Raw genomic sequence first — 13292 nt, 5'->3', positions numbered from 1 at the left:
TATGGAGCACCGACCTGTGTTTAGGTATCTTTTGGGGACATGCCAGCTTTGCTCTGGCACCTAAACTTACAAATGCGTATTCGTACACCCCCTCCCCCATGTACTTAGTCATTTACAAAGCTGTTTATTTCTCACTTCCACCTCCATGTTCAATCTTGTTTTGGAATCTTTACACTTTAATTTTTACTGTTATCCACCACGTGAAACACTCCACCCTCTCCCTATCCTTCAGCTGTATCTCAAATTTCTCTTCTTCAATAAAGTTGTTTTTATCATCTTCTAATTCCTTAATAAACCTACTCCCGGCCTCCTCCATTGATTTGTCAATTCCTTAAGAGCAGCACATAGGGTCTTGCTCCTGCCAAGCCCTTAGCTGCATGACTTGCGCCTGAGACAGAGACTTGGGTTCATGTAAGATAAGAGTATGTGATAGAGCTCACAGCATAGTATGATGAAACAAAATCTTCCGATCAACAAATATTGCTTTGGTTGACAGTTTATTAAATACACTGAAATTGTACCTTATTCTGTAGTTTTTGAAATCATTCACACATGAACTTAGTAAAAATGTCCCTTATAGAAAACCACCTGAAAAACTAAAATAAAAGCACACATATTTTACACACATATTAGATAAACTGCTGAAAATATTAGGACTTATTTTAATAATAAAGGTGAAACATGAGGTGGCTTGATTTTATTAGTTCTAACACCAGACCATGACTTTCAGATGTGTTAATGCTGAATGTGGATGCGAGCATGTCTATTAACAAAACTGTTTAACAATGTTTGGGAAACAGATCAAAGTAAAGGATTTTTCTTTTACAGATACTTTTCTAAATCTATTCTCTACCTACCCCCATTCAGAGAATTACTTGTGCAAACTGATGTGGCAAAAAATTAATTCCTTTTAAAAAACAAATCAGAGCCTATTTACACAACATGCAAAGAGAGAATTTTAAGTAGGCGTTATTGCAGGACTAGTTACAAGGGAATACAGCTAAGTGGCAGAATATACCTTTACCTCTTCAAACATGAGTCTTTCCCCTTCCCTTCTGGAAGAAGTACATTTTCAGGGCGTGGACTATAAAATGGCATATTCAATGCAAACACAGAAACAAGGAAGTTTGCAAATTCTTTATATTTCCAGCTGTTGAGACAGTATTTTTTGAGAGCTGAGGTTACTCTAGCGGCGAAACCAGAGCCAGCTATTAAGCAGCCAGAATGCTACCGTAATTGAATACATGACCATTTCTCTTTTAGCACGTTCTTTGTTCTCCTCTTCTAGAAGTTGTAGACGTCGATTTAATTTGATTATCTAAGTGAAAAGCAAAATAGAAGCATTAATGCAAGGAGTGATCAAATTCTTATAAAGTAGTATAATTTGTCAAAATAATTATTATAAACATGAGAAGTTTCATTTGGAGCAAAATAAAAAAAAAACTTATAGAAAAGTTACATATGACAGCTAAGATTCACTTAAATACTCTTCTCTCTTTCCCTTCTCCAAATTTCTGAGTTAGAAAGGGTCTATTTTCCTTCTCTCTTAAAAAAAAAAAATCCTCACCCAAGGATGTTTATTGATTTTAGAGAGAGGCGGTGGGGGGGGGGGGGGGGGGGGGAGAGGGGTGGAGAAAGAGAAACACCAATGGGAGAAATATCAATAGGTTGTCTCCCACATGTGACCCCATGGGGATAGAACCTGCAATCCAGGTAGGGCAGGGATGGCCATTCTGATCATCTGAGAAAGTACCTCTCTTTTATCAGTGCTAAGTAACCACTTTTCTGTTAGGGTCAATTCAGTAAACAATAAAAGTGTTTAAAAATTACCTTTCCCACTACTCAAAATGAGTAGTTTATTTGGTTCCATAGGATACTATGTTCTTACACTACCAATCTTATTTTATTGCCAATAGAAAAGTGGCATTGCTTTAAATCATTAAGATATTTCTATCTGAGCATTTTTGAGTAGCTTTTTGTTTTTTAACATTTTTATTGATTTCAGAGAGGAAGGGAGAGGGAGAGAGAGATAGAAACATCAATGGTGAGAGAGAATCATTGGTTGGCTGCTTCCTGCACGTCCCTTACTGGGGATTGAGTCTGCAATCAGGGGAATGTGGCCTTGACCAGAATCAAAACCGGAACCCTTTTGTCTTCAGGCCAACACTCTTATCCACTGAGCTAAATGGGTTAGGGCCCAAGGCAGCTTTTTAATACCCCCCACCCTGATAGTGGGTTACATTCTGTATCCTAAAGCTAGTGACCCTGAGCTGCTCATCACTACACTAAATGGACTCCAGACTATTGGGTTCCCAAACGGGCAATGGAGCAAAGAGAGCTGCAGAAGTAGCAGCTTCCCTTGCTGCCAGGTCATACAAATATAAATTCTGTAGAATCTTCTGGTGATTCCACTTATGTTAATTATCTTAGAAACTCATAGTTTCCCAACTGGCTTTCTACTCCTTTTAAAGTCTCAAAGCACGTGTGCGAGTTATTTATCTGTAATAATAAAAGTGTAATATGCTAATTAGACCAGACATCCTTCTGGACATGAAGCTGGGGCTGCGAGGGAAGCCCAGGTCCCGGGTGCCTGCCGGCGGCCGGAGGGAAGCCCGGGTCTCAGGTGCCAGAGGGACGCTGGTGCCAGCAGCCGGGGGAAGCAAGGTCTACTCTTCGACAAATTTCGTGCTTCAGGCCTCTAGTTTATAATAAAAGGCTAATATGCAAATCAACTGAACAGCAGAAAGACCGGTTACTATGATGTGCACTGACCACCAGGGGGCAGATGCTCAACGCAAGAACTGCCCCCTAGTGGTCAGTGGGCTCCCACTAGGGGAGCGCCGCTCAGCCAAAAGCAGGGCTCACCGCTGGTGAGTGCAGCAGCGGTGGCGGGAGCCTCTCCTGCCTCCAGGACAGCGCTAAGGATCCCTCGGGGTGAACATCCTCTGAGGGATCCCGGACTGCAAGAGGTCACAGGCCGGGCTGAAGGTCCCTCCATGTCCCCCAGTGCACGAATGTTGTGCACCGGGCCTCTATTTTATAACAACTGCATCTTTGTCTGTCCTATACTAATTCACCCTCTAAGTTAAGGCTTAAATGAACACTGTGAAAACATAAACTCAAATTACACTTTCAGAAAACAAGGTTGTTGACATAATTGTGAAATCAATGATAAAGGTCAAAGAAATCACTTTCTTCAATAGGTGAAGTATAAATAAATATATGAAATATGTAAGAGCTTATGATATAGCTTCCATTTATGTTTCAACAAAATGAGACTCAAAATGAAAAAGTATTTGCTTCATATCAACTTTGTATTATATTAAATCTTTAAAATGATATTCTGATTAATTCTTATGCTAAAATATTTAGTTTCTTGATCTTTACTTAGAAATATTTCACTTTGATTTCTTTCCCCTCCACGCCTATTTGGCATAGACACAATTAGAATACTGAATATGCTTTCCCCACATATGTGTATGTCTGAGTGACTCTAGAGCAGTGATGGCGAACCTTTTGAGCTCGGCGTGTTAGCATTTTGAAAAACCCTAACTTAACTCTGGTGCCGTGTCACATATAGAAATTTTTTGATATTAGCAACCATAGTAAAACAAAGATTTATATTTTTGACATTTATTTTATATATTTAAATGCCATTTAACAAAGAAAAACCAACCAAAAAAATGAGTTCGCGTGTCACAGGTTCGCCATCACTGCTCTAGAGGGTGGGAGTACATATTAAAAATATACATATTTTTCTCTCTCATCACTGATGTTTCTATCTCTCTCTCCCTCTCCCTTCTTCTGTGAAATCAATAAAAGTATTAAAAAATATACATATGCAACTGTAGTTCTAAGACTTACCACAGAAAATGAGAAATAGGCATATAAAGACCCTCCGCACACTGAGAGCAGTTTCCAAAATGCAGTTCTCAAACACAAAACACAGGCCCAAAGTGACTGTTCCACATTCCAAAAGCCAAGCAAGCCTTTATGGCTTTCCTGGTTCGCTAAAATGTCAAGAACTACATCAACCCATTCGGGCAATACTGTTTTATGCTGATCAAAACATGTGAATGGTGGTTTAATACATCTTTAATCAAAATGGGAAAATCAATTATGGTTTAATAAGTAGTTTGACTGATAAAATATTTCCATTCATGACTTCCACAGGAGAGAATATGATGAAATGTTGGAACTGTCACTTTAAACATTATATGAATATCACTTAGGATTATATCTTATTTGATACATTAAATACCTGTCGTCTTAATGAAACTGCATCTACAACATTCATGTCATCTGCAGTTGCTTCAACTGTTGCATCTATATTTGAAATGCCATACCTAGCAGATAAGAAATAAAAATACAATTAAATATTAGAATAGAACTAAGAGTACCCGACAAGTCATGTAATGTGCTGTATAGTGTTCAAAGAATTGTTCAAAAGATTGGAATAACAATATTAATTCCTAAAGTGTTTTACAATCTGCGTTGTTACTAATAAAGGAAACAACTTAAGATAACAACTACCTTAAATATTGGCAAGTGTCCTGAAACTTGGAGAATAAGAAGAATCCTGACTAAAGATACAAAAAAGGAGACACTTTTCAACTCAGAGGAACTGGCATTGTTAAATAGGACCTGTGGGTGAAAAGACTTGAGGGCTGCCACTCTAGAATATAACAATGTACAATCCTTAGACAACCTTATGTCCATGTGTGGCTGCAAGGAGCCCCTGCTGAGACTCACTGGCAGGGACACTAACTCTAGCTAGCAAAATAAGACTGACCATTTTTATTTCTCTTCCTCCTCTCATTGCCTCTTTTCTTGCCATTTCTACCCTTTACTTCTTATTTCTAATTACTCTCTACTGTAAAACCACCTGAATACATCTTTTCACTACATTGAGATCCAGAACTAGCTCAATAATCAATAATTAAGAGGCTGTGTAGAAAAGAATACTGGAAAGCCACTAAGACAAACTCCAGAAAAAGCACATGAAAAAGTACTTCTTGTTCAAATGCAGTTACTTCTAAAAGGACACTGATTTTTAAATGAATGACAATAAACTTCTGAGAAACAAATACACACAAATACTCTTCCTTTTTGCCTGGATTTCCACTTTTTAAATATATCTTTAATGAACAGCTTTATTGAGATACAATTTACACACCTCACATGTTTATATCCTATTTTAATCCTGTATGGTTATTTCAGTAAAATGGCATATTAACTGTTCTGAATGAGCAGACTATAAATAAACTGAATTTAAAAGTTATTCCTATGCAATCTACAAAGTTGGCACATAGATATTTTTTAATATACCAAGTAGGTCTCCATTATAAAAAGCACCTTACCACACAAAGGGGTATAAGGAGAAATATAATTCTCATGCAGACATGTTAAAAACAAGTCTATTCAGAAAATTCTTTTGTTTCAAATACAATTTAAAACCATCCAAAAACACCAGACAGGATGCAGTTTCAATAACATGGTAGTACTAACTCTAGATAATATAGAACAATCTCTAAATGCGCCTTTGATGGCTAAACTAACTTGCTTTCTCATTAACTGCCCCTTTCCTCATGGGGACAGAATGAATGTCTTGGAATACTGAGAGTAACTGCAGCAGTTAGAGAAATAAGCTGTAAAGTTAGTAGATGCTACAACTATGGGATTATAAACATCTGCATTAATTATTCCTTTGAACATTATGACAGAATTAAGTGATTAGTAGGAAAAATAGGGGCTGGAGACACCTCTTCTCTACACTTTATCCTCAAAACAAAACTGTTCTATTTCTGTGAGGTCATGCATGTGATGAATAACTGGGGAAAAATTCAAACAATAGAAGCAATTGCTTCAAAGGTCAGGGGACCTGGACTGAACACAGAATGAAGTACAATTGAAAAGGATTACTCACAATTTAAATCCTGAATTAATTAAGGGTTTCAATATCTGTAAAGAAAATCTTCATTTGCAAAAAAATCTAAGGATATGGCAAAAAAAAATTATATAATTTAACTTAAAACAGAAAAAAAAATCACCATGTGTTTTTGTTTTTTGTTTTTTTAACTAAAACCTCTATCAGAAGTAAAAACTCTAAGTCAGATCACTGGCTGAAAATAGAGAGACAAACTTAGGAGTAAATTGGAAAACTTACAATGGATGTGGTTAGTGCCGTCAGAAGAAACAGGTTGGCAGAGTGGGAGGGCCCTAAGGCACTTCCAATTCCTCTAACGAACCTGAACTACCTACATGAGAAACTGCCGGTTGCCTCTTCTCTTGCCTAAAAATTAATGTGCCAGCTTCTTTTCATCACAGAAATAATGCTGCCAGTTTTAAACCTAATGCTACAGATAATGTATTTGTGCTTAAACAAAAGGAAATCTGAAAAAATTACAGTAATGGTATCTGTGAACACTAACCAAATTTCCCCCCTTAGAAGATGGGAAATGGGGATTTTGGCATGTGAGAACCTTAAGTATTTATATGTGCTATTCTATCTGTCCTGTACTTAACAGAAGAAATTATTACTCAGATTAAGCATGTGTGAAAGGGGCAAAAGTAAGAGAAAAGCTGAAATCAACAGATGACAAAAATTCTTAAAACAACTTCCCTTTATGTTTAATTTACCCAAACTGTCAATGCTGATTTTCCCCAATTTAAGATGATGCCTTATCGACAGCTTTCTCTATACATGGAAGATGATATTATAGACAATTAAATAGAAAGAAAACGCTAGACAGAAGCTCAGGCAACAATGAAAAGGATGCATATAAGACAAGATTTAAGGTGACATTTTCCATTTTAGCATGATCTCCTATATGTTAATGAAACTGGATTTAAATAAAACATCGAGGATACATGATACTGTAGTACAATTAAGTGTTTTCCTCATTCTGGTGGCCAAATGTCACGAGTGACTATTCACTGTTCTCAGAGAAAAGCAGGATGTACTCATAGAGAAAACTGTAGAGGCTCAAGCTACACTATAAAGGCATGGCTACTACATGCATTACAGCCTGCAAAATACAAATTCAGCCAGCTATTCACCCTGGTAGTTACAAAGTCTCAAAATTTACCTGACGTTGTCATGATGAGGATTAGAAGTGGCGGCAGCAGACCCACCACGCAACACGGGTCTAAGGCAGGTTTTTGGAGAAGGCACAAGACAGAATCAGGAAACAGAGAAGTAATAAAATAAAAGCAAAAACAAGACAAATAAATGTCAAATAGGATTATATTGTATGTTTCAATACAATATAATATATTTCAAATACTTTAAACATGTTTGTCTCCCAAGTCCTCCATTTTAAGATTTTCATAAATTTAATATTTTCAATGGGTTAAAAATAAAGGAAATCTATAGTTATGTAACAAAATAGCACCAACATATAAAATAATTTTTGGGTGCTTGGATTTTAATTTATGAAATTCAAGACAGAGGACAACTCTGTTTAAAAAGTGTAATTGCTCTCTTCCAGTTGGAAAAGTCATCAACTTTAGAAGCATGTCAAGAACCGGTTAGTAGCACCTGCATGATCATGGTTGCTCATCGACAGCAACAGCCCATCTCGAAAACTAAAAATTTCACATTACTCACAAATCCCACAATTGCTTCCTTCCCGCCTCTTTAATTTTGATTAGTGCCTGATATCTTAACGTAGCTGTGTCTCATTCAAACCCTGAGCTCTTCAGAGCAAAACTGCAAGCCTCAGTTCTGGAGCTGAGACCGGAGCCGTGCTGTGAGGGACATACTACAGCATATTCCAGAAGCCACAATACTGAGTCTGATCACGAGACAACCAGGAGCGACATACAGGGCTGTTAGAAATGAAGACTAAGGTGCACTGGAAAACTTTGTGGGGAGTGTCACTTAGCTCAGTACATACTTTGTTTCCAGAGAACAATGAGTTTCTTACCTAGGTAAGCAGAAGCCTTTCCAAGAAATCTTACTTTTTAAAATCAGAAAACAAAAGTTCCACAAGGTCACTGGTCAATTCCCCAAAAAGTAATCAGCAATATTTACTGAACACAGAGCTAAGGTTGGGGTATAGGATCCAATATAAGGATTTTAGGAATCCTTACATTCTATTTTGAATGTCTCATTCTCTAAGTACTGATCAGGTTTAGCCTGAATTTAAATACCAAGGCAATTCTTAATTATAGTAAACATTTAATAGCAAATGCACTAGTTTTTGTTTGTTTTGGTAAGCTGACATATTTGTAGAATTTTGGCTATAATATAAATCATTATTTTGTCAGTTCAATATATTAAAGAAAGTTTTAATGGTTAGCTTATACGCTTCCTGAAGGCACTACTGTTGCTTTAATAACTTTCTGGAGCCTAGAGGATAAGAGATCCAGAGACTTCTGGGGGAAGACCTGTTAGAATTCTAATTTGTTCACTATAGAACAGTGAGAAATCACATATGGCTTGAGACAGGATTTAAACCCATCCCATCCTACTAATATATTTACTCTGTGGCATTAGGAAAACTGTTACTAGTTAACTACAATCTTACATTATACTAACATGAGAATGTTTAAATAAAGCCAATGCTGTGTGCTAAAGTTTTGAAAGAAATTCACACTAACATGCTCAAATGGATCTGTCATATTCAGTATGTTCCACCACAGAGATTTCCCTTTTATAATGCAGAGCCAGAAGATAGTACAGTTACCTTTCACAACGTATTTCGTTTTGTCTTCTTACACTGGCAATTGACACATATAATATAAGAGTAAATTAGACAGGCATTTGGCATAGTACCACTTTCTTCCATAATACATTACAAATCTTTTTTAAGTTTGATAATATGTTCAACAGTATGTTTTGTGATGTGACAAAAGGGAATGAGAATCAAGGCTCTTCAAGTTCCAGCATTAACTTGGATATTGACCATCTTGAGTAAAAAATAATCTGACTTAACAGAATATGTGTTTCTTTGTTTAAAAAAAAATGGAAACTGCTACAGTAAATAAACAATTTAATTGGGGGGGGCCAGGAATTATACACATATTTTAAAAAGACAAATCATAAACAACAAACACTATTTTAACTACATCTTTGCATTCTAGGTTTTCCAACTAATATATTTATACGGACACTTACAAAAAATATAAAATTATGTACATGGTGGTTTCTAATATACTCAAATCTTGTAGAATATGCAAAAGAAAACTGTATAAAAATAATCAAGCCCCTTCTAAAAATAAAACTTAAACATGCTAAGCATGACTAACTAATATGTCAGTGTTTAAATAATGTTCTTATATAGAAAGTCTCTTTTTAAAAATGTTAATATTTTGCATTGGAGAATGAGATATGGAACTCCAGCAGATGTCAGAAGAGTTGGCCATTACCTAACTAGCCAAGGGCTAAGTCATAATAGCATTTAAAATCCAAAGAACATACCTTGTGCTTGTCTGAGGTGCTTTGATAAGTTAACTTTGCTAATGTGTACACATGTTTTACCTTTGTCTTCATGTTGAGCTTGGTTTTAGATCATATAAGTTCTCATAAGATGAGAAAATGAGTATGTAATATATAAATAAAACTTTCAACAGTGTCTCTTTTTATGATAAGCAACTGTGAAACTGCATTATTTTATGATAGTAAGGCAGACTATCTTCTTCCTTCTCCCTTTCCTCCCTCTCCCCTCCCTCCCTGACTGTCAAATATTTCTAGCTTAATTTAACTCTACCTAATGTGATGTCATAAGACCAAAGATATTACATTAGCGTAACAGCCAAGAGTAGTAAAACAGAAAGAAAAAAATGATGCACAAAGCAAGAAACATAAAAGCACTTGAAACTTTATAAGCAGTATCATTTTAAAATCATGCAAGTAGACCATTATCCAAATTTCACATTCCTAGCATTTATATCTGAAAAGTCATACGAGACAGTTCTGATTTGGCACTTACAATTCTGATTAAATCTTGTTCAGCATTTAGATTGCAAGAGATTGAAACACAATGATAAAAAACAAAACAAAGCCCTTTCAATAATGAAAACATCCAATAAGACTAATAAGAATCTAACCTGCTAGGCTCTAAGATAACAACAATGGTGTGTACCCAGGATCAAAAAATTAATACAACTACTTTATGTATTTTTAAAAATCTAATTTAACTGAATAAAAAAACATAATTCCTTCCCAGAAAAGGGATTTTAAAGTTATCAATTCATTACAATGAAAAAATAGATAAAACTTAAGGCTCAAAATAGTTTTTCATAATATAAAAATACAAAGTAAATTTTACATTAGTAAGATTTCTGATTTTGTACTTGTGAGCTGGAGTCAAAATGTTTTTCCATTATTAAGAAAAAAAAATCCAACTTTTTTATAAGTTCCATATAACTGCATTGAACTGTGTGTATGTACTGGGGCTTTGTCATCTAGCTATTATTTAATTTATACAGGATTTATAAGTATCTTTCTCATTCATATATTTTCACTGTAATAGCATCTGATATGTTATAGTTTGACCTAATAATCTGGTCTCTTCTAAGGACCAACTGTAATTAAAAAGTTAAAGAGGATACCAGGTAAAGAATGAATTTATTTTAAGGAGGGTGGAGAAAACAGGCCATTGGAAATACTAGTTCTTAAGCTCCAGGTACTTTATATTTAGTCTCGTTTGAAGGCTCTCCGGCCACACTGAATACAATTGGAGGCCATCATCCCTGTATCTGAAATAAAAGTAGTGGTGGTAGGTGAAAGGGGAGAGATTCCTCACAAGAATCCAGAAAACTAGGTAATATTATTACCCTTCATATTTTCTTAATTTAATAGATGAGAAAAACAAGGCCTAGAGAAGATAAACAATTTATCAAAGGTCATCATGAAGCTAGCTACTCAGCAGGGTGGATCAAGATGGAATCTGAGTGACCCCCTGAATACATGCTTTTTCCCCTAAACCATGCTGCTTCTTCCAGGCCTCAAATATTCTGAGACAGTCCTTGAAGCTTCAAAGAGCATAAAAGGGACTTGAAACCCTTGGGGAGATTATATATATATATAATTTCCCCCTGCCATGGGCTTTCTCTTTAAATTCCTTCTGGTACAGTATTAAGTCCCTGGGCCTGAATGTATACTACTAGACTACCCTGGAAAGGCTCAGAAACTCCTGTTGAGCAATATGGACAACTTGCCTATGAAGTATGGGAAAAACCCCAGGGGCCTGTGTGCGGATCAAAGCACTCAACAAGAAAGTTTGTCTAGAGCAAGCCATACACATATCAGTTCCTCAGGTAGAAGTCAGGTTTATGGAAGAACCAGAGGAATTCACTGCAGATCTTTCAAATTGCAAAAGTCAACACTAACTCTCAGAGTTACTAGATAAAATGTTAGGAGTGAAAAGGAAACAGACTGTACCTTTCCCATACACTGCCAGAAAGCTTCCCAAATTTCAACTTTTTAAAAAACACTATATAGTAGTGACAAAAATAGTGGTAAAAAATTTATTTGTATGAACAAGTCTAAGTATGCTATTAATGATTTTACTTGATGTTCAAAAGTTATCAATACGGAAAAAGATCAGATTTTCAAAAAGACAAACAATACCTGGGATTTTCAACACAGGCCTAGAAATCCCTAGTTAGAGGAATTGGAAAAAAAATTCCTAGCAGCTACACTGACATCAGTGTTTCAAATCTGTTTCATTAATCAACCACATTAGTACCATAAATGATGAAATCAAAAGACTTACTAAAGAAAATTAATACACTCAAGTTCAATATCCTACACTCAATCCAGTAGTATCCCTAGCATAGCTAAAATGGACTTGAGTACCTAGAACAAGTCAACAAAACCTTTGGAAAAATCGTTATTCTTCCTGTGTGTAGTTATTAAGTAAACACTTTCTCTGACTGAAGAAAAGCTACCAGAATCTTATGAAATGTGAATTTTGGACAATAATTTCAAATTAAAAGAAAGCAAAGCAAACTGTTTAAACCACTGCATCTTAGAAAGAGACGAAGGTGCAAACAAAAAAGGAAGACACCACAATCCACTAGAAGGAGCCAAAAAGTAAGCAACAAAGCTGGCGAGAGTCTCTGATGGCCAGTCACCTGCGGTTTTCATCCAGCACATCCAAGATCTGCTGGTAAGCCCTACGAGTAGAAGACTGGATAAGCGACAAAATGCCACGAGCAGAGGAAAGATTAGGTCCATCTTCAGGTAACATACGGGGAGGACAGACCCGAACCTGTTGTGGCGATGGTGTCACACTGTTTATATAAGCACAACAAATGAAGAAAAAAAACAAAACACTCAAGTCAGATTTTTATAAAACTTTAGCTGAGCAGTTTCCCCAAACACTTATATTTTAAGAATCATCTTAATTTTCTTGCCCTTTTCTCCCACCCGTCATTTCCCCCTAAGAAAACACACACTCAAATAGGTTAATATTTCAAACTGTCCTAAAAGACTAGCTACAATGCAGCATCTGTAACTGGGCAGCCTTAAATAGCAAGTTAAAAACACACACCAAATTATCAAAGAACAACTCTGGAGAGGGAAGAGCACTAAAGCAATGAGTGTGCTCATCCGCTAGCTTTGGAAGGCAGCGTTCTTTATGGGTGTATATTCCATTTCAGTAAACCAAACCGCTAACAAGCAACCTGCATGAGACTGGATGGTTGGACAATAGATAGAAAATTCTGATATGCCGGTGTCAGACAAGTTTAAACACATGAATTGAAAGTGATTCCATGAAAATGCTGTTTCAATTATTTCACAGACAATGAAGCAAACTGAGTTTATGAGTAAATTTAAAGATGAGTTCAAGTTTTAAAAGTTGTAACAAAAGTATTTTAATTTCTGGGCTTCTCTTTGCCAGTAATCTTACAGTCTTTTTCACATGAGCTAAGATTCAGTTTCATTGGCTCCACTGCCAGTGCGTCCGACAAGCCAAACACATATGAATGAAGCAGTTTTACAGTTGTAACCCGGACTCTTAAGATAGGTGTATTTTCAGAGACTTGTTTAAACCTCATCCTGTGATTACGTACAAAATAAAATGGAGCAAACAGAGAACAACTGAAAAGAGAAAATTTTGTATTTTGACTTGTGTAATCTTTTCTAACTTAACGTATTTATTTGGAAACCACAAAATAAGTGTGGGATAATTTTTGAAAAGATAGTTGTCATCTAATATTATTCCCACAGTCCCAGAAAATTAAAAACAAATCTCCACAATTTTGTGAATAACTTTGAATGTCTTAATGATCCAAAATGAGAAGTACAATAAATATGAAAACCATGTTTTCCAAAGACT

At 35.9% G+C, this 13292-nt stretch overlaps 1 protein-coding gene across 19 annotated transcripts in view; it reads right to left on the bottom strand.

Moving 5' to 3' along the window:
* Positions 1-480: 480 nt before the first annotated feature.
* Positions 481-13292, bottom strand: part of MFF (mitochondrial fission factor) — a 29902-nt gene continuing 17090 nt past the window's right edge. For 5 of the 19 annotated variants that reach the window (XM_070422273.1, XM_070422276.1, XM_070422277.1 and 2 more), the window contains 5 exons: positions 12085-12243; positions 8691-8723; positions 7089-7148; positions 4262-4346; positions 481-1318 (listed from right to left, as the gene is read on the bottom strand). In XM_070422273.1, the coding sequence (XP_070278374.1) occupies positions 1187-1318; positions 4262-4346; positions 7089-7148; positions 8691-8723; positions 12085-12243 (469 nt within the window). In that variant the 3' untranslated portion in view covers positions 481-1186. The remainder of the gene's footprint in view (positions 1319-4261; positions 4347-7088; positions 7149-8690; positions 8724-12084; positions 12244-13292) is intronic. The other 14 variants (XM_070422282.1, XM_070422286.1, XM_070422275.1 and 11 more) reach the window with 7 other exon arrangements.

The sequence above is a fragment of the Myotis yumanensis genome, unplaced genomic scaffold (assembly GCF_028538775.1).
Source record: "Myotis yumanensis isolate MYYU_CA2020_CCGP unplaced genomic scaffold, mMyoYum1.0.hap1 SCAF_8, whole genome shotgun sequence".
NCBI classification, from domain to species: domain Eukaryota; kingdom Metazoa; phylum Chordata; class Mammalia; order Chiroptera; family Vespertilionidae; genus Myotis; species Myotis yumanensis.
This window is presented reverse-complemented; position numbering and strand designations above follow the sequence as displayed.